Source organism: Hirundo rustica, chromosome 9 (assembly GCF_015227805.2).
Source record: "Hirundo rustica isolate bHirRus1 chromosome 9, bHirRus1.pri.v3, whole genome shotgun sequence".
Lineage (NCBI taxonomy): Eukaryota > Metazoa > Chordata > Aves > Passeriformes > Hirundinidae > Hirundo > Hirundo rustica.
Genome location: NC_053458.1, coordinates 24,012,776 through 24,033,167, shown reverse-complemented (window position 1 = coordinate 24,033,167; position 20,392 = coordinate 24,012,776). Strand labels below are relative to the sequence as shown.

Genomic DNA, 20,392 nt, shown 5'->3' with positions numbered 1-20,392 from the left:
AGAAGCTTTGGGGTGACCTCACTGTGGCCTTGCAGTACCTGAAAGAGCTGACAGGAATCACGAGGATGCACTATTTACAAGAGCCTGGAATGACAAGGACATGCAGAAATGGCTTCAAAGTCAGTCAGAGCATGGTGACGGTAACATCAAGGTTGTGACTTCAATTCCAGTATGGGCCATTTAGTTAAGAATTGGATTCGAGGATGCTTGTGGGTCCTTTCCAACTTAGAATATCCGGTGAATCTGTGAAACTTCAAATTGAAAGAGAGTAGGTTTAGATTCGATACTGGGAAAAAGTTGTTCCCTGTGAGCTGAGGCCCTGGCACAGGTTTCCCAGAGAAGCTGCGGCTGCCCCATCCATGGAAGTGTCCCAGGCCAGCTCGGACGGGGCTTGGAGCAAGCTGGGATAGCGGGGGTGTCCCCGCCCGTGGCAGGACTGGGGTGAGACGGGCTCCAAGTTCCTTCCAGCGGGGGCCGTTCCAGGATTCACTGACAGCGCTCCCGCTGCGCCGGCGCCGCTCGGGGCGGGGCCGCGCCCGGGCCGGCGGCGGCTGCGCGGGGCGGGCGCGGCCATGGCGAAGCACACGGTGTCCTCGGCGCGGTTCCGCCGGGTGGACGTGGACGAGTACGACGAGAACAAGTTCGTGGATGAGGAGGACGGGGGCGACGGACAAGCGGGGCCCGATGAGGGCGAGGTGGACTCGTGCCTGCGGCAATATCCTGAAGGGAGCGGCGGGGGCGGAGCGGGCGCGGCTGCCGCCGGGGCGGCCTTTTAGGGGAACATCGGCGAGCGGGCACCGCGGGGGCCGGGGGGCGCTGGCAGTGGGAAGGGGCTGAAGGGGAAGGGACTGGCGGGACAAGGGAAGACACTGAAGGGGGAGGGGGCTGGCAGCAGCAGCAGAAAGAGGCTGAAGGGGAAGAGACTGACAGCAGGAAGAAGCTGAAGGGGGAGGGGGCTGGCAGAGGGAAGGGGAAGCGGCAGAAGGGGAAGAGGCTGAAGGGGAAGGGGCTGGTAGCAGGAAGAAGCTGAAGGGGGAGGGGGCTGGCAGAGGGAAGGGGAAGGGGCTGGCGGCAGGAAGGCGGCCCAGCTTCCTCCCCTGCCCGCAGCAGCCGCAGTGCCCCAGGGCTGCGCTCCGAAAGGATGTTCACAGGGCGTTTCCTGTGCCCAGAGAGCTCCCTGTGCCCGCTACCAGGGCTGCCTCGCCCAGCTGGCCCCTGATCACGCTTCCCAAGGGCTGCTGCTGGGCTGCTGTCCCCGTGGCTGGATGTGCCAAGCTGAGATCTGTTCTCGAGGGCTACAGATTGCGGAAATGATGGGGAACGGTTTCTTTTACTTGGACATTAATTCAGGGAAAGGCCTAGGAAGTATTCAACAGTCACGGAACTATACAGCTGCTTATTGATGCTACTCCTGCCTGAAATGTTCTGAAAATTGCTGGCTAAGGCTGTAATGTTGTCTTAGCTGGTGAGAGAATCCTTGCATCAGAGTGTTTTCAGTCACACGCAAGCCAGCTACAAGTACAGCCGTCCTGGTACTTGATGCCCATGTACTTGGTGTCTGGTCCTTAACCACCTGGCACAGGGAACATGATGGCTGCGCTGCAGGCAGCTCTGAAGAACCCTCCCATCAACACAAAGAACCAGGCAGTGAAGGTAAAATAGCAACTGCTTGCTCATGGGCTACTCCCTAAAAATCCTTTCCTGTCTCTGTTACCTCTGTGCAACTAGTTGTACCTTGAGGAGGCCAGAGAGGCAGAATTTAGGGTATTTCCTGATGTTGAAACATCTGTGACCACAAGTGTTTTAATCTCATTCAAAATACTGTAGCTCAGGTGTCACGTGTCCAGGTACCTTTACCTTGCTGCTGGATCAGGTGTGGTTCTACCAGTGCTGGTTGTGTTCCGTGTGCCCAGGTGTCACCAGGTGCCCGTGTCTGACTCAGACCAGACGTGGCAGCTCACAGATGTAATCGTTGTGTGCTCAGGGAACCTGGTTGCAGTTGTCACCTCTGACTAACGAAACCACCAGCAGTGAGCCTACAAAAAAGGAAGAATTGTTTTTTATCACATCCAATCAAAATGAAGCTGTTAAAACCTCAGGAAAAGCAGGCCCTCCCCCTGTGACAGAGTGTGGGAGTCTCCTGGGTGCTGCATTTCTGAATGTCCCCAGGATGAGTCCTGAATAGCTCATGATTGCAGTCGTGGGAGGAACAGGCTGATAAGATAGGGCACTGCCCAGCTGGTGAGTGCCTGCAGTCACTTCTTCCTGCCCGAGGAGAGGCCCAGGGGCATGTTTCCCTGCTGCATTGTTCCTGGCAGAGCTCTTCCTGCAGCCCCAGCCCTTTCCTGAAGGGTTTTAGAGCTCTGGGAACCAGCTGTTACAAATAGGGCTGTAAAGCTTCGTCCTCACATTAATGACTTGTTTCCATTAGCCCTCTATTGAAGGATTTAAGAATACACTTGGTGGTGGAATTGTCAAGGGCAGAATGATTCAACATTAATATCTGCCTTAATTTTTGGTTATCTTTGGAACTTACGTAATTTTACTTACAGTCATGTGAAAAGTCTTGCTTAACCAAGTGATTGTGGGATGTTAAATTGGGCAGGAAAACTGACATCCATAGTTTCTGTAGGGGGAAGCTGCCTGAAATGTTTGTGTGATGGAATTATTCAAAAATCCAGCAACCCTGAGACACTCTTCTCTCATCCTGCCTCAGTTAGTGACGGATGAACAAGAACTGCTCCTTGCCATTTACATTGCTAATTGCTGCTGTAAGCATGCTACACACATTCCCAGGCCTGAAATGACATCCAGATCAATGGCTAATAATGCTTAATATTAATGGCCAGTCTGCATCCAGTGTGCCTGGGACAGCAGCTGACTGCTTGGAAAACATGTGGCTTCCAGCAGTCTCCTCTTCCAGGCTGCCAATGGCGTTTCCCTGGATTATGAGGGTTGTGTCACATTAAACACTACAGAGGTATGGAAAAGGCTCTGGTGGGAAGCGGGGCCAGACAAGCACTTGATTGTTATAATTATTTTGGAACTTGATAAATCTTGAGCTTCCATATGAGCATTTACTATTTAGACATAATTAAGGGGTGAAGAATTGCAAGTGCTAACAGAGAAAAGTAAAAACTTCAGAAAAACTGAAGCAGGGCGAATGTGTTAAACTCTCTTACATTGTTTATCCTTGGGAGGACGTGTCTGTTATATCTTACCATGACAAGCCCTTCACACACAGTCCTCTTCAGAGCTGTTAAAGAGAAAAATAATTCAGTTTGTTTGAGAGAGGAGCAGTGTCTGGCGGCACCTCACACGAGGATGGCTGTGTCTGTGCCTGCCTGTTGACAGGACCGTGCTGAGAGCATCGTGCTGAAGGTGCTTATCTCCTTCAAAGCCAATGACATTGAGAAGGCGGTGCAGTCGCTGGACAAGAACGGGGTGGACCTGCTCATGAAGTACATCTACAAGGGCTTTGAGAGCCCCTCCGACAATAGCAGTGCTGTGCTGCTGCAGTGGCATGAGAAGGTGCGTGCATGGGGACAGCTCCTACCAGGGTGCCCAGGCCCTGGGCCTGGCAAGAACCAACCCCCTTCCTGTCTGATGAGACTCAGGTGCCAGGCTCAGGCTGTGACAAGGGTATGGCCCCAGAGCTCACAGCTGAGTTATTTCTCCTGCCCATTGCTGATTCCTTGGGTAAACACCCAACAGTTAAAATTTGGGTTTCTCTTAGACTGAGGCAAACAAAATGGTTTCGTCCAGTGATTCAAGTAGGCTGAAGGAGAATTTCCTTCCTGGAGGGAAGCATTCCACCCCTCCCATGGGCAGGAACACTTTCCACTTGCTCTAAGCCCCGTCCAGCCCGGCCTTTGACACTGCCAGGAATCCAGGGGCAGCCGCAGCTTCTCTGGCAAACCTGTGCCAGGGCCTCACCACCCTCACAGGGAAGGATTTCTTCCTGATACCTAACCCTACTCCCTGTCAGTTTGAAGCCCTCCTCCCTCGTCGTGTCACTCCTGGCCATGTCCAAAGTCCCTCTCCATCGTTCTTGTCTGCCTGTTCAGGTCCTGGAAGGGAGCTCCAGGCTGCAGCTGCCCTGGCCTGGTGTTCATTACCACGTTTCTCTTGGCAGGCGCTGGCTGCCGGAGGAGTTGGGTCCATTGTGCGTGTTCTGACCGCCAGGAAGACGGTGTAACTGCAGCAGGGAGCGACGGTGTGAGTCCAGCAGGGAGCCGCTGGTACAAGCCCTGATCCCCCTCCCGGCACGGCCGCCCCTGGGCAGCCCTGTCCCCCAGCTTTGCCTTCGCCCTGCTGCTTCTGTCATACCCCACCAATTATGCGCATCGTGATCTCTTCTGTTGTTAAATCCTGGAAAATTATGAAGGTGGAATTTTACTTCTAACAGGAATATTTGGTACTCAACAGCCTCTCAGTGGCACATTCAGTGATGTAAACAATTCGGTGTTTAGGGTGATTTGCATTTGTGTGTAATCGTGGCAGATTTGGACCTGACTCTCTGAGCAAATGCTGAGGGACACAGGGCAATGTCTTAATTTTTTGCTAGCCAAGCAGTGTTTTGAGCTAAAATCTTGATATTTGAGAAGTGGGGCAGCTATTATTAACACAGGTAACTGGACCATGTTGCCTTTGGTCAACCTCTGACCCTACACCAGGGTGAATAGGAGAGAAGAAAAGCTCTTTTCCAACCCCAATTATCATTCCAGAGAGCTGAGTGTTTTCATTAACCTGCTCAGGTTCCTTGCCATCAGTCTGATGCTGGGTCCACAGTGGGAAGGTCTCACAGTGAGATGGAGTTGTCCATCATGCAGTTTGGAAAGTGGAATTTAAAAGGTTAACGGTCCATTTACACTGGAGCCCAGCCCAGTGAACTCTCCTTATTTTGGGGACCAAAGATCCTGAGGAGAAGAAGAAAAAGCAGCTTTTACACAGCAAATCATGTTTCAGCAACTGGAAAGTGATTTGGTTTTGTCAAGCACAACTAAATGGCTGCTTGGGGTAGTCTGAGAAACATATCCTGGTATCAACACCGTCATTGCAGTGCCTCCCCTATTTTGTTTTCTGGTTGTGTAGGGTCTGTAAGGATACCAGACAGCTCACATTCCTGTTGCATTGTGCCTCATCATGTTAGCTAGTGGGCCAGTCAGGTTCCCAAATAAAGAGGAGTATTTTAACGAATTAGAAAAGCCCAGGGCATCCCAGACCATGGATCACCGTAGAAGGCTTAGGGCCAGGACTGAAATATATGTGTTTTAATTTCACTATTTTACTACAGTTCAGTTGTGTAAAAACTGTTGGGGACCTTGTGAAATCTTTGCTGTTTTTTGATATCTGCTTTGTTTTTGTAATAATAATAAAGACCAGAAAATAAATCATCACTGAATATTTACTCAGTGTCTTCATGCCTTCCGTGGAGACAGGAACCAGAATGATTACCCCTAAACCATGCAGAACACAGGCACAGCCACAGGAGGCACTGAGATCACCAAGTGGGACACCCACCCTTGCTACAGAAGCTACAAGAAAGCATTCAGGTTTCACCCATAGATACATACAGAAATTCTCCTGTTCATGCAGTGAGGGTTCTGTCCTTACAGCTCTGCCAGGGACTGATCGGCTTCTCTGGTTTTACAGAAGATTTTTCCCTCTACTGTTAGGAGAAGGAACCTTTCAATGGAGAGCCTCATGCAGGTCAGACTGGGAAGGCTGACAGGGTTTGTAGAGCTCTGCTGCCTTCAGCTTAAGCATGTGGCAATGGCACCTTCTCAGACACATCCTGCTTTTGTGCTAGCCACGGGCTGCTGCTGTCCTTACATCCACCTCAGTGTCTGCCACTGTTTGGGAAAAGAGCCAAAACCCCCGGGTCCTGTGCAGAGAGCTCTGACCTGCCCTCCTGGGAATGAGCTGGACATGCTCCTCTGCTTCTCTTGCCCAATTAAACTCACAAAAAGGTCTTCCCTTGTGTATAATGGGGAGGTTCTTTGTGCCTGAAATCAGTAATTTTTGACTTTTCAGAAATTATAAACTTGTACATATTGTTGCTATACAAAGTCACAACACATGCACTGCACCTCAGCTGCATTTTGGACATTTCTCTATTTCTGACCCACTTATTGGCAATCTGGATTTGCTGGATTCCAAGAATCTTCCATGTGAAATATCACCAACTCTGTTACTCACTTCCTGTTGGATGTTATGGTAGAAGAAACAAGTTTACCTACTGAGTCAGCTTTGGGCAGAGAAAGGGGAACAAGAGACTTGCTCTTACTAAAAGGGCTGTGTTTGTCACAGCTCTGAAATCTCACTGTTAAGTTACAAACACTTGTGCAGGACAGCCACTATGAGCATTCCAACGGGGATGATCTCTCATCCTCTTCCAGCTCCCCTTGTATTTGTTTTGGGATAAACCTGACAGAGCAGTGCACCAGTTAAGGTAATTAAATGAGCAGAAAATTATGCCTCCAATAAGGTGAAACCTTTGCTGCTCCATGCCCCATCCCTCACAGGAATCAGAAAAGGCATATAGAGGGATGTTTTTACACTCACCATGTTGTTATTCCTACCCTTTTACCTGAGCATCACTTCAGCTGGTTGCATCTCCCTCTGCTCTTCTGGAGATGAGTCTTCCATGCTCCCGTGGGAAGCCCATAGCTAGCTGGGATACTGAGGACACACATACAGCTGGGGAACCAGAGAGCCTCAGGCTCAGAGTTCTGTTTGGTCTTACTTTGGATTAAAACCCCAGTTTTTACTGCTCAGGGGCTCGCGTTTCTCCATCAGCAGTACTCAGAAGTTCACCTCCCCAGCCTCCCTCCCACCGCTGGAATTATGTAATTTGCTGGGGAAGATTTGGTAAAGACACAAGGGTTTGAGTCTTCCTGACATATTTTAAGCTCTTACAAAATACACATCACATTGCTGGTAGATGGGGCAGAGGCAAAGTGCTTCCAAAAAAAGCTTAAAAACCATGTGTGGAGCAGCCAGCTCCAAACCTGTGAGTCAGCAGCAGGTCAGAATCCTGCTGTCACCACGTGCCCTGTCCTCATCTTGGCCCTCTGCTCCCAGCGGTGCTCCACACCCAGTTATGCTTCATTGGCCCTAAAACACCTGGACAGAAGTGATGTTGGGCTGAGCCCTCGGGATATGGTGCAGCATGGCCACTGCCCCAGGAGCCTCATCCATGGGCAGCTCCGTGTGCCCTTAGCAGTGAAACTCCACACTGGGACACACGGTGGGGTTGGGAAGGACCAAGGGTTTCCCAGGCAGTGCCTTGGGCTCTACTTCACCTCCCAACTGTGCCTGCCAGGAATTTTCTGTAGGAACCACGTAGCAACGATGAGACTGGTCTACAGGGCACCAAGGGCTCAGCCCAGCGCTCCTCCTGAAGTTTTGCGACCTGAAATTTGACCTGATGAACCACCCAGCTGACAAAATCCATGGCTTTTAACATAAAAACTGGAAGATCAAAAGCCGAGTAGGCGAGGAGTGGCTGCCCGAGAGGAGCAGGGATGCAGCCCATGGAAACCCGCTGTGTCAGAGGCAGCCTCAGCCGCACTTCCCCATCCCGGGGCTGGTGATGCGAGTGAGGCCACTTCCTGCCAGGTTTGTGACAGGGGCGGGGGGAAGGCAGAAGTACCGGCTGAAGGGAGCCGGAGAGGCCGAGCTGCGCCACAAGGAAGGACAGGGAGAGGGGCGAGACCCACGACACGGGGATCCCACACCCCACTCCCACCACGCCATGTCCCTGGTGGAGACGATCCGGTTGTGGCAAGAAGGAGTGTGTGCAGCGGACAGGAAGGAGTGGGGTGCTGCTCTGGATGCCTTCACGGCCGTCCAGAACCCCCCTGCCAAAATCTGCTTTAACATCGGCTGCATCCAGCTCGTCCTGGGGAAGCTGGAGGAGGCGGAGGAGGTAAGGTACGGCCCTCTAGGGCCGCTCATCCTCTCCCGTCTGGGACTTGCTCAGATAAGTGGACATGGTGGGGAAGGAAGGAATTAAAAAGATCATGGTCTAAGGGATGGATTCGGGGCCTTTTAAAGCTGTGATGAAGGGGGACGGCCCTAGGCTGCCAAATCTGTTCTTCCAGTGAATCAGAGGCGAGACAGCAGTGAAAGACGGCTCACTGTTCACTCTCCCTCTCACCAGGAGGTGACCATGCTGGCAGATGGCTCCAGCTCAAAAACCCCAGGAGCCTGGTACAGGCTCTCCCCCAGCCAATGCCCAGTGCTGCAGGGAGACACAGCCCACAGAGCCCAGCTCAGGCCACTCAGCTAAGGCAACTGCTTTACACCCTCAGTTTTTTTAAAGTGTGCCCTTTTTACCCCCCGTTTGCCCCACTCCTATCTCTGTAGGCGTTCACCCGGAGCATCGGCTGTGACAAGCACCTGGCAGTGGCTTATTTCCAGCGGGGGACTGTGTTTTACCAGAGGCAGAAGTGAGTGGAAGAGTTTCAAGGTTCATTTTTTGCCACTTACAAAGATGCCAGGCTTCATCTGAGGATGGGCCCAGGCAGGTTGGTCCCCCAGAGCCCAGACTGAAACCCTTCAGGGTCAAACAGGCTCCTACTCTTCAGCACTGTAGTCCTGGGATTAACATGAGCCTGAGAGCCTCCCTCCTCCCCTGGGGTGTCTGAGACACTACAAGGATAGAGAGGAAACACGACTGAACTCACCAAGTCTGAGTACAGGCTTAGAGGCAGGCAGGTTGCCACCACGAGCTGGTGACACCTTCATCCTCTGCTCCACAGCCATGGAAAGGCCATTGAGGATTTCAAAGAGGCGCTGGCCCAGCTGCGGGGCAACCAACTCATCGACTACAAGATCCTGGGGCTGCGCTACCGGCTCTTTGCCTGCGAGGTGAGACACTTGGCCACCAGTTTTGATCCCAAAGTTCTGTTCCTCAGCATGAGAAATCTAAAGAGGAGACAGCCAGCCTACCTTTGTACCTTCCAAAACCAAGCAAGCAGGTGCAGTGCCACAGCCCCACTGTCCTTTCCTTTCCTGCCCGCCTGGCAGCAGTCCGGCTGCTCCAAGAGCTCTTTCTTTTGCTCCCATCCCTCCAGCAGATTCTCTGCAACATTGCACTGGTGTATGCCACAATGGAGAACTGGGAGAAGGCAGAGGAGCACCTGACCCTGGCCATAAGCATGAAGAACGAGCTCCAGCACAACAAGATAGACAGGGCAATGGAAGCCATCCTGGTATGGAGGAGCAGGTCTCACAGCCCCACAGAGACAGGGAGGGAAGTCCCACTGACAGCACATCCACCTTTTAGCAGGATTAAAATGCAGTGGCAATAGATATTGCAGTGGGACACAAGTCTGTGGGAAGAGCTATGGGTCACTGGGGAGGCAGGGATGGGAATATCAATAGACCATACCAGGGCTGGGATTGGGCTGTCGTGATAGTGCTCTGGCTTTATGGAGCAGCCCCCAAGCCCAGAGCAGAAGGGATATTCATCAGTCCCTGCTCTCATCTCCAAAGTCTCCATGACTTCTCTGTGCTACAGAAGCAGAAGCACTGTGAGCTGGTGGCCATTCCTGCAGGGAAGCTGTTCAGGCCAAATGAGAAGCAAGTAGCTCAGCTGGAGAAGAAGGACTACCTGGGAAAGGCAATGGTAAGAAGGATCTATACTATTTATTCAGGCCAAGCCTGTGGGCTGAGAAGAGCTGTTGATTGCCTTTTCATTACCCCGCTGAGCTGCTGCCTGGTAGGCAGCCAGAGACAGGGAGCTGGTCTCTGCCTCAGGGATCCCCCAGACATGGAGAGAGGGATGGCACAGAAGGATCTCGAGGGAAACGGAGTCTGCAAGAATACACGTTGGCTCTCTTCAACATTTGTGATTAAAACAAAAACTTTTAGGTTATAATGCCTCAAACCACAGAAGCAGCCAGGCTAAGAGCAGAAAAGTTACCACAGCTGAGAGGGAAGCTTTGGTGCCAGTGGCACTCAGCCTGCAGTCCAAGCTGCTTAGCCTAAAATCATAGCCCCTCCTGAACTTAAAGAATCCTGAGGAGCTTTGCTTGGCTAAGGGCAAAGGAGGAGGGTAGGGATCAGAGGTCTGAGAAAGGTCTACAGGCACCAAGTCACTCTTTGTCTTTGGCTCTAGGTGGTGGCATCTGTGGTGGACAAGGATGATTTTTCAGGATTTGCTCCCCTACAGCCACAGGTAAGACTCCATCAGTGAACATCATACTCAGTGCAGGATGATGGGGAGTGGCTGTCATCCACATTGGGGGGCAAACAGCACCCTTACCACCTTGAACTCTGTGCCACCGCTGCGGGAAGGAGGCAGGCACTGCTTCCATAGATCAGCTGCTCCCTCCTGAGCATCAGGAAGCTCATCCCAAACCTACCCACAGCTGTGGCTGAGGTTAAGCTGATTCCCTGCATGGGGAAGTAGTGGGCAGGGTGATGGCTCCCTTCAGGGAGCTGTCTCTGACCCTCCCTCAAGGATTCATTAGGGATCGTCTGCCTAAGCCTGAGTAGAGAAACAGTGGCAGTTCTGCTCTGGCTTTGCACCCTCCTGCCCATTCCAAAACTCCTTTGCATTTCCTGTGCCATTTTCCCGATGATGTAGTGGCATCTTCCCATTCCTAAACGTGGCAAGTGTTTTTCCAGGAGGTTTTTGGGAGGATATGGGGAAGCACAGCACCATTGATTAAAATAAATTACAACCTTTTCAATGCAGACAGGTGTTGACAGTCTCAATCCTCCGTGAACTGAAACTAAAATCAGAAGTGAAAAGAAGATTGTGCTTCTGACAACCAACTGTATGTTGAAGAATGTGGAAACTGTTCCTTAGAAGGAACAAAGCTAGTGATATTCCTCATGGCACTTCAGGCACCTGCATGTAGAGGAAGGAACAGTGTTGGGGTGAGGGCAGGCATGGTAAAAGGCTGCAGAACATTTCTGCAAAGCAAACAAAATTCTCTGGATTACTGGTATTTTCCTTTTTGTCTTCCTGTTGGCAGGCCTCTGGTCCTCCACCCAGGCCCAAGACCCCAGAAATTCTCAGGTTAGTTGGATAAAGGATGGATAACCCACACAGCCAGGCACAATCCCATCCTGCACTCTCGCAACCGAGCATCCAGCTAGCACCCAGAACTCAGGGGGAATGGGGAATGTAGAAACATGGAGGCAGAGGTCTGGATTCTCCCTACAAGGTAAAACAACAGCATTGCCAACGTTCCTGACCTGTCCACTGCTCCCACACCCAGGGTCCTCAGCGGGCAACCACACCGTGTCATGTACGAGTTCATTCCCGAGACTGCTGAGGAGCTGCAGGTCCTGCCAGGAAACATTGTCTTTGTCCTGAAGAAAGAGAAGGATAATTGGGCTACAGTGATGTTCAATGGAAAGGTATGACAGGAGTGTGCTGGACAGGAGGGGCAGACAGCAGATTACAGTTGAGGTTCTGCAGAGGCAGAGGCTTGCCAACAGTAATTAATTAAGTTTCTGACTGAAGTCTCTTATGTCCACCCTGGCTTAGGCCAAAGGGTTCAGTGAAATCCACCCAACCTGCAGAAACTAAAATTCAAGCCTCCTGGATGCAGGGGAGAGTGAGGACACATCCAGTTGTGCCCTCCAGCAGTGGGTTGCTTTCCTGCCGAGCAATCACTACTCATCTCTCCTCCCCCTGCAGAAAGGGATCGTCCCCTGCAACTTCCTCGAGCCTGTGGAGCTCCAGAATAAGCTGCATATCCAGGTGAGGAGGCCCAGGAAGAAATGGTGCTGTGGGGAGGGCAGATCTCCACATATTCACCCAACACCTGCCTCCCAGTAGGACCCATATATGTGACTCCCTTCCCTTTATGATGCTGGGGTTCTTCTGGCTCACGGTCACCTCATCGTGAACTCAGAGATCTGCAAAATCCGTGTTGGTGGCACCCTAGTGGTGGTTGGCAATGCTGGGGAGATAACGGATAGCAAAGTCACCCCTCCCCAGTTCAAGATCCCAAACAGACTTCGGGAAAACAGCGGGTTGGAAGGGATCTGCACAAGGCAGCAGCACCCCAGCCCCTCAGTAAGGGTGGGACTAACAGCACTGTCTTCTTCCCATGGCACAGGAAGAAACCTCTGTGGAAGCTGAGATCTCTGAGCCACCCACCTCCACTGTGCCGGAGAAGCCACGGCGGCAGGCGCCAGGTCAGCGTGGGGAGCTGAAGGGATGGGGAGCACAGGGTGACATCACCCACAGCAGGCTGAGATGCCATGTTCTCACCCTTTAAGACAAGGGCTAGGGCTCATCTCCATCTCATTCCTGGCCCCATTTCCAGTCAAGGAAGAGGCGATGTTAGAGCAGGAGGCAGAGACAGCCACTGCAGTGCTGAGGATGGAGTAAAATAGTGTCTGTGGGGTCCCTGAGGAGAGCAAGTCCCTCCATGCTCTCCATTAGCACAGTGTCTAATGAGAAAAAGAGCCTGGAGATAGGAATGGGCCAAGAACCAGCTTGGAGTAAAACATTCCTTATAAGCTTCTCCTTCAAGCAGGGCATCCATGATAGTTTCAGTGCTGCTGTGAGCTAGGCTTGAAGGAGCTGTATGAAGGGAATTCCTGGTTGGTGCTACCCAGTGTCCCACATCCCAAGATCATGTCACCTAGACAGCAGCCTCATAGGAGTCCATGGGTAGAGCTGACACAGAAGAAGGCTGTGGCTCATGGAATTAAGGACAAATGCCTCATGGACACAACAACTACAATCATCACCTTCAAGGCACCAAAAACCATCTCATCTATTAGTGGGACCATGTTCAAAGTGTAGCTCAGGCTCTTCCTGGAATGAGCACAATTGTGCCAAAGCAGTGCCAGAATGTAAATCATATCCTCATGAAGAGGCTTCCACAAATGTGCACGAAATCACCCTGCCTGGAGGCCTGAGTTTAGCTTTACAGCCCCATAGAAGGACAGGGATGGCCTTTGGTTTTCAGGGTGGACCTAGGGAGATCAGAAGAGCAGACACTAAAGCCAGCAGCTACATGGTTATCTTTTTCAAACCCACTCATGAAAGACATCCCACCCCTCATGCTCCCATCCCTGCAAGAGGGAAGGCACAGAGCCAAAACCTCTGCTCAGTGGTTGTATCTAGATCTTACAGAAGAACCCCTGTGGCAGATGTCATATCCATTCGAGGGACCACAGCTGGCTCCAGGGTTGGTTGGTGTTGCTGGCAATCATGATGGGCTGCAGGAGGTCTGCCTATGTGTTTAGACAACACTTATCCCATCCCACCTCCTGAGCCACCTTTTTCCTCCTCCCCAGACTACATTCCTGCTACTGTGGCACAGCCAAGAGACACAGCAAAGGTAATGTCCTGCGAGCGCAGACCCCGAGATCCTGCTGGTTACACAAATCTGCATTCACCAGGAGACTTAGGGCTGCTTTTAGGAAGTTCTTCTCCAGGCCCCGGGTGAACCTGGGGCTGTGACCAGAGCCATTGCATGACTGTCATCTTAGTCAATCTGAGGCACTTGAGAAGGGAGAAACAGGAGAGAGCTTGGCTGGAATGTACATGCTCCTGGGTAGGGTCAGCACATCAGAATGTAGCACTTGGAAGAGATGGGAAAACAGAGCAATTCCAACTCAAGAGGGGTTTGGAGGGCGGACACAGCTCTTAATTTTATCACCCCAAAGCCATAATTCAGTACCAAGTCCCTAATCTATTACTGAGCTTTCTCCTGAGACAAGCCTGGGGCTGCCAACCAGCCAATATCCAAGCACAGTTTGGGAGGCACAATCTAACTCGGGCAACCAGTTTCCACATCCCTGTGCCTGCCAAGCCACACAAGGTGACATCCCATTTCATGCCTGCAGGAGGCTGAACCAACTGTCTGCAGCCCCCACATCCTCAAGGTGCATTACAAATTCACAGTTGCCTTGAGAGTCAATCGAGGCCTCTCCTACAGAGAGCTCCTGGAGGTGGTTTGCAAGAAGCTGGAGCTGCAGCCCGAGCACACGGAGATGAGGTGAGGCACCGCCAGCCCCAGTGAGCCAGGGCTGTGTTCCAGGGCTCCTCACCTGCATCCCCTGCACACCAGGTACAAGCCTGTGGAGGGCCAAGAGCCGGTGACTCTGACTGCAGAGAATGTGGAGGTGGCCTGGAGCCAGAGCAAGAACAACTGCCTGACAGTCTGGTGCAATGGCACAGAGGTCAGTGACAGCTACAGGGGACAGCCACCTTCTCTTCCCTCCTGCCTTTGTTTTCCTTGCCACAAGCATGGGTCTGTGGCTTTCAACAGAAGCCAGCGACCTCATGAAAGGCAGAGGAGCAAAGAGGGAGTGGAGAGGAGAAGCAGAGCTCATCTCTCTTGCCCTGGTAGAGAAAGGAAAGCAGGTGGTCGTGTCCTCACCAGCTTGTTTCCTGCCTAGGGAGAAGGGTTTGTACCAGACAGCAAACCAGAGCAGTCACCGCAGGAGGCAACACCGGGGGAGATGGGAACAAGCCGTGTTGTAGCTCAGTACAGTTACGAAGCCACCCAACCTGAAGACCTGGAGTTCGAGGCAGGAGATACGATCCTTATTTTATCCAAAGGTAATCGTGCTCCTCCTGGGACAGGAGAGGGGAGGGAACCCCCAGCTCTGGTGAGAGGGAGGGTGGTGTGGCAGCAGAGCCCCTCCAGCTCTGCCTTGGGGTTCCCATCCACAAGTCCCTGTTACACCACACTTCTTACAACATACTTTACTCGCTCCCATTACCACAACACCCCTCCCAAACATCTAAGGCAGGAGTTACACTTGGGCTCTTTAACTTATTGATCACTGTGGATTCTTTCAAGGAGAAAGATGGTCTCATTTTAGCTGCCATCCCCTCAATGGGGGCAGGCTCTCACTCCCATGCCTTCCACCTGCAACCTTTTCTCATCTACTTTTCTTGTTAAGGGTACAATCTTCCATTAGTTGGTCAATATTAGTCCTTAGTGTTTCCATGGGAACTGAGGCTTAAATACAGACTAAATCTCAAGAAGATCAATGAAAAATTACATACACATGGCATGTTCCCCATCTCACTTGAACCTCTGAGTGAAATCAAAACATCACAAATAGGTTTTAAAGGCAAAACCCCCTTTTATTTTGCTATCTGTAGCTATGTCAGTAATTTGTGGTAGCTGGCAGGCTTTGGAGCAGTACACAATCAGTCTCCCATCTAACCTTTGACAGGTTAGATTTTGCACCACGCAAGACTGATGATGCCCCTCCACCCCGAAATCCTACCTTTCCCTTCATTGCTGAGTAAAGTATTTCCCCATACAAAGCTGGTTCTTGCCTCATTTGGTTGCCCCACAGCAAAACTGCCAGAGCTCATAGGCTTTTACTGAACCCAGGGTAGCAGAGGTTTTGGGGGTTTGTTTAAGGGTTTTTATGTGAACATGGGAAACAGCTGACAAAACACTTCATATGTATCCAGAAGAGGACAGACCAAGGTCTCAGTTAATTTCCTCACTCTCCACACTCAGTCTGTCTCCAAGCCCCCTGGTCTCTACTTTGATCCAGTTTCCTACCCCCATTTGATACTTCTTCTTACCTTACACCACTTTGCTCTCTTCCTCATTCCTCCCTTTCCTCAACATTCCACTCCCTGCTGGGTCTAGCACGGCTCCAAGTTTTACGAGCAGAAGCACCATAAAACGGTGATCTCAGGCCTGTCTGCAGCACATTAGGCTCCTGTACATTCCTAGGGTTATAAGAATTGTGTCAATTTTCCCTTCCAGTGAATGAAGACTGGTTTGAAGGCAAATGCAAGGGGAGGACTGGCATCTTCCCATCTGCGTTTGTTCAACAGCCCAACACCGAACACCCAGAGAAGTGATTTCAGAAGAGCATGAGGTTGTGGAGAGAAATTAGTGATTCAACTGTTGCCATTATGTAGTCTGCGTATTAATCCCTGCATATGAAAATGAACTTTAAATGCTACTGCTACCTGTATTAAAAGCTTTATATTTTCTCTTACCTTTTGCGTTGTTCTCTTAAACAGGAACTTGTTAAGAAGCTGCTAATTCCTGTTAGGAATACATTCATTCCTAAGTCCTGTGCTTGCCAAGAGACTTGCCATGTTCCCCCATCCTTAAAAAAGCTTTTATACAGACTTGCCAGAAGCTGGGAACACCCACAAGAGGGTGGTGTAACCTGCATTTACAGCCCTGCCAGCAGATTCTGAAGGGGAAGTGAGTTCAGGAAGCTATAGACCAGGAAAGCATTTGCTTCCTTAAAACATTAGTGCCAACTTCAAGATCTTAGAAGACATCACACAGCCTCAACCTGCTCCAAATCACAATTCAAATTCACAGGGACTTTAAAACTCCCACGAATAAAAGCAGACACATTTTCTTCAGGGCTGAGACCCCTGCTTCAAAGTTCCCCCTGATCAGTCAGAAGATACAGTTACTTAGAAAGACAGCCTGGAATCCCAGAGCTTTACTCCAAAGGTGCTAAGGGAGCAGGGGCTTTTCCACTCAGGATTCTATCACCCAAGTCCAGAAAACCTCACTGCCCCATTAACCTAAATATCACATTTATTTTTAAAGGAACTTATTCTGGGGACAATAAACACCTATAATTTCAAAACCAGAACACCTCTGGAGTTTCCTGTGACATACCTAGAAGCATGGAAGCATTGAACACCCTGGTCTGCAGGCAAGTCAGCGGCAGAAGGATCTGTGCCCTTCATCTGCACACATGAAGTGTACAGTGCACCAGGATGAGTCTGCAACTAGGGAGGAGTTTTTCAAGCTGCTCCCATCCTACATATTTGGTTCAGTATGTAAAACACACTACACAGGCAGCACAAAACCACAACCAAATTATCTGTACCAAGCCCAAGCCAAATCGCTGTAATTTATTTAGGTCTCTTTCAAATTATAAAAAAAACCCCCTTCAAATATCCTTCTGGCTTCTACAGAAAAGTAATGCACTTTTAAGGGCCTGAAGCCAAGCCACACAGGAAATAAATGCTACACACAGACCTGGATGGAGAGAACATGGTTTAATTAAAGGCAAAGCTGATTTCGGCAGCTGCAGTTCTTGCACAGACAGACAGAAAACACAAAAAAAGCTTACAACACAAACCAGTTTCTGTTGGGGGCCCCTTCCCTTGCTCCTCCAGGTGCTGGAGGGCAGGCGGGGTCAGACGCATTCCCGAGGCCGGGCGCTCATGCACAAGTGGAACGGTGCAGCCGGGAGCCGGCACGGCCGGGAGTGAGATGGTGCTCCTGGTTAGCTCGTCTGGGGTGCAAGAGTCAGTGACGGTGCAAACACGGGAATGTCACAGCTGCCTGGGCGCACAGCTCGGACACACACCGGAAGGGCTGGAGGGGACACACACGGTGGGCTAGATTACCACCAGGTGGGAACTTCACTTTTTGGGCTTGTTAAAGGAAATACAGCTTTGAAATGCAACACGGAACAGTGATGTTGCTAAGGTGTAGCTCGTAGGGAGCTTCTCATACCCCTGAGGGTATTGGGTCTCCTCCGCCTTCCCTTTTTGTATTCTCTGGGGCTGCCCAGACTCCAGCGTCACTTCGGCTCCTGCGTGTGCTTTGTTCTGCAGCTGAATTCTAGCCCAGAGATCCTGAATCATCACACAAACCCCTACTGCTAAAACAGCAAATGGACATTGAGTCTGTTTCTGTAACTTCCCTGGGAAATCTAACAAAAACGCTGTCCTTTTCTTTAACAAAACTTCCAGTCTGCCTTCCCCCTAATAAATAGCAAATAAAACATTTTTTCCTTTTCCCTTCTGCACCTTTTCATCTATGAACAGCACCGTGCTGTTTCCGTGTGTCCATGGGTGCCTTGGATTTGTTTCTGGCACTGAAAGCCTGGGGCTGCAGCTGGGACAGGTCTCTGCAGAGCCGACCTGTGCCTCACTGGCTGTGCGGATGCCCCATGCTGTTTGGGCTGGCTGTCGGATTCACCCAGCCCTGCTGGACCCCTGATTATTTTCTGCCATGGTAATGAAACTACGAGTGTTCAGCAAAGATGGGAGGATGGAAAGAGAAAAAAACAAAACCAAACCAAACCAAAAAAAAAACCAACCCCCCCCCCCAAAAAAAAAACCAAAAAAAACCAAAAAAAACCCCAAAAACAAAAACAAAAAACCCCACAAAACAAAAACAAAACAAAACAAAAACAAAACCCATTGAAAGCTTTCTACCTACCTATTAAAATGAGTCAGGCTGTGAATGCACAGACTAGCCTGCCGTTTGTGGGGCTAGCCACTATGCTACAGTAAAATGTACAGGAATCACACATTAATTTAAAACCCCATAGCAGTTAACTTGCTTTTCAGCAGAGTGCTGCGATGCCCCATGTCACCCCTTATAGCTCAAACACCTACTGAGAGAAAGGCATTTCATGCTGGAGTCTCTAACCCACCCAAAGCCTCCGGGTGAAGCGATGCCAAGTGCCAGACTCTCTTTCATGAAATCCTTTGCTAGTCCAGGATACAGAGCCCCACCTCGTCACCACCCACTGTGACCGGAGCAGCAACCGGGGCTTTCATTGCTACACACTGACTATGAAGCACATCTGTGTACAGAATTCAGTGTGATCTTACTACTGAGATAGTCATAAAGATGTTTAGGAGTAATTTCAACTACATTCTCAGTCAGCGAAGCAATCATTAATGGATTCCTATTGTATCTCCTCAAAGAGAGGAAAAGGATTGAGAAGTTCTCATTGGCTTCTCCCATCTGCCCTTTACTCTCAGCTTTTACTTCCCATGTGGCTGGGGACATGCACAATGGAGAAGGTGAGAGGCGGTGATATTGGGTTACTGAGTGAGCCAAACAGCAGTTCCTCTCTCCCTCCGAAGGGCCCGGGGGATGGGAGAGTTCCTGATGTTGTTTGCTTGCACTGCAGATGTTTTGTGCACACTCAGTGGGTTGGTGGAGCACTTACGCCCTCCTGACAGCAAGGAACAGAAGAGAGGGCTGCCACCTGCACAGGACTGTGTGTGCCAGTCCCACAGACCCAACATGCCATGGTTTATGGAGCCGTCGTTGTAAGGGTTGTCTCCTCTGTCTCAATGCGGCGGATTCATGGCACCTTGTCCACGCTGCTGCTTCTGCTTCTGCTGCATCAGCAGCTGCTCCAGGGCCGAGGGACCGGGGTGCATCATGGAACTGGACCAGATGGACTAAAAACAAACAGCCAACACTAGCACCTCCTTGCATTACACAGCCCTTCTGCCAGATGGGAAAGCAGACACCATGTTCTATATTATCCCTCTTTACCACTCATACCTGGCTTATCACAAGTTAACCAGGCTTCAAAGACAACCTTCTAAAGACAGGCTTCTTGGAAGAACTTCATCCTCCTCCAGAATCCTCATTACCATAAAAATTCATCCCACACTAACTATTACTAATTTTAGACTAGACAAAGCTAATGTTAGAATTTCTTCCAGTTCTGTCAGCCTGGGCTTGTTTCACAAATCTCAAAACCAGCAAGAACTGGACATTTTCCTGCAGTGGTGACACCTCCCACACTGCCTGTGTAAGTGAATCTGCAGGAAGAACTTTGGGCTTCCAGCACTGAACTGTGATGCTTCCAACAGGCTAATGCTCATCACTCGATTGTCCAGCCTGCAGACCCGTCCCTGAGCACAGCCCCAGCCAAACCCACCTTCAGGCTCTCCATAAGCACAGCTGAGGAGTCCTCCATGGCAGGAGGGCCTTGGACTGCCCAGGTACCACTGGGAGCACTGGACTGGTGCCAGCTGCTCTCCGAAGAGGATGATGTTGTTGGGAGATAGTCCAGACCAAACCCTCCCATTGCTAAAAAGGCAGAAAGACAAGCTCAAAGTGACATGGCAAAACCAGTGCAAAACAAACATCACCAGAAGACGGTGTCTGACAGCTCCATGCTAACCTGGAACCCAGCACTTGCCTGGCTTATCTGTTTTCCAGCGGTCTGTGACTCTCCGCTCTCTGTTGTCTGGAGTCCCAATGGGTCCAAAGTTGGAGAAAGGAACAGAATTGTGGTTATGGGTTGGAGGGGAGCTTGGCAAGCTGCTGGGGTTGGAGGAATGAGGAGACTGGCTGGCTGGTGTTGAATGATCTAGGGATTACAAAGGAAGAGGAAAAAAGGTCAGCAGAAACAGCAGGAGCCTTCCAGTTTTGAACTTCTTAGCGCTGCTGCAAATTCTGCTATCACCCAGTTTGCTACAATGCTGAAGGTCAGTAGTTTTTATTCCCTCCATTACACGAGTGTAATGCAAATTCCTAAATTCTGAGTGAAAAATTTAAAATAACAGAATGACTGTGTTCAGGCTTACCAGAAAAACAAAACCCAGGAAACCTCATGAGGGCTGGCTAGGCAAAGCCAGTTTTCCTCATGTGTCTTGAAGAACTTGTCTCAAACTCAAAGAATAACT

The 20,392-nt window shown here is 50.6% G+C and overlaps 3 protein-coding genes across 8 annotated transcripts in view; 2 read left to right on the top strand and 1 right to left on the bottom strand.

Annotated features, from left to right (window-relative positions):
• Positions 1-541: 541 nt before the first annotated feature.
• ARPC5 (actin related protein 2/3 complex subunit 5) lies at positions 542-5,414 on the top strand. The gene is made up of 4 exons (XM_058421799.1): positions 542-716; positions 1,582-1,653; positions 3,355-3,531; positions 4,136-5,414. The coding sequence occupies exons 1-4, from the start codon at positions 573-575 to the stop codon at positions 4,196-4,198; spliced, it is 456 nt and encodes a 151-aa protein (XP_058277782.1). The 5' UTR covers positions 542-572; the 3' UTR covers positions 4,199-5,414.
• A 2,344-nt stretch (positions 5,415-7,758) lies between these two features.
• On the top strand, positions 7,759-15,864 carry NCF2 (neutrophil cytosolic factor 2). Of its 2 annotated transcripts, none has more exons than XM_040072997.2 (15): positions 7,759-7,933; positions 8,374-8,456; positions 8,769-8,877; positions 9,087-9,221; positions 9,530-9,637; positions 10,130-10,189; positions 10,995-11,038; positions 11,241-11,382; positions 11,666-11,728; positions 12,090-12,168; positions 13,282-13,325; positions 13,834-13,985; positions 14,058-14,169; positions 14,389-14,551; positions 15,729-15,864. In XM_040072997.2, the coding sequence occupies exons 1-15, from the start codon at positions 7,760-7,762 to the stop codon at positions 15,824-15,826; spliced, it is 1,566 nt and encodes a 521-aa protein (XP_039928931.1). In that variant the 5' UTR covers position 7,759; the 3' UTR covers positions 15,827-15,864. The 2 variants fall into 2 exon arrangements, with proteins under 2 accessions (XP_039928931.1, XP_039928930.1); XM_040072996.2 differs by having other exon boundaries at positions 9,084-9,221.
• A 1,120-nt stretch (positions 15,865-16,984) lies between these two features.
• The window catches only part of SMG7 (SMG7 nonsense mediated mRNA decay factor), a 52,718-nt gene continuing 49,310 nt past the window's right edge, over positions 16,985-20,392 (bottom strand). For all 5 annotated transcript variants that reach the window (XM_040072618.2, XM_040072621.2, XM_040072620.1 and 2 more), the window contains 3 exons: positions 19,906-20,076; positions 19,642-19,793; positions 16,985-19,153 (listed from right to left, as the gene is read on the bottom strand). In XM_040072618.2, the coding sequence (XP_039928552.1) occupies positions 19,040-19,153; positions 19,642-19,793; positions 19,906-20,076 (437 nt within the window). In that variant the 3' untranslated portion in view covers positions 16,985-19,039. The remainder of the gene's footprint in view (positions 19,154-19,641; positions 19,794-19,905; positions 20,077-20,392) is intronic.

Coding starts and splice junctions, on each gene's coding strand:
- NCF2 (XM_040072996.2), top strand. CDS start 7,760: ATGTCCCTGGTGGAGACGATCCGGTTGTGGCAAGAAGGAGTGTGTGCA. Junction 8,878..9,083: donor ACCGGCTCTTTGCCTGCGAG/GTGAGACACTTG, acceptor CCATCCCTCCAG/CAGATTCTCTGCAACATTGC. Junction 11,729..12,089: donor AGAATAAGCTGCATATCCAG/GTGAGGAGGCCC, acceptor CCCATGGCACAG/GAAGAAACCTCTGTGGAAGC.
- ARPC5 (XM_058421799.1), top strand. CDS start 573: ATGGCGAAGCACACGGTGTCCTCGGCGCGGTTCCGCCGGGTGGACGTG. Junction 717..1,581: donor TGGACTCGTGCCTGCGGCAA/TATCCTGAAGGG, acceptor CCACCTGGCACA/GGGAACATGATGGCTGCGCT. Junction 3,532..4,135: donor TGCTGCAGTGGCATGAGAAG/GTGCGTGCATGG, acceptor TTCTCTTGGCAG/GCGCTGGCTGCCGGAGGAGT.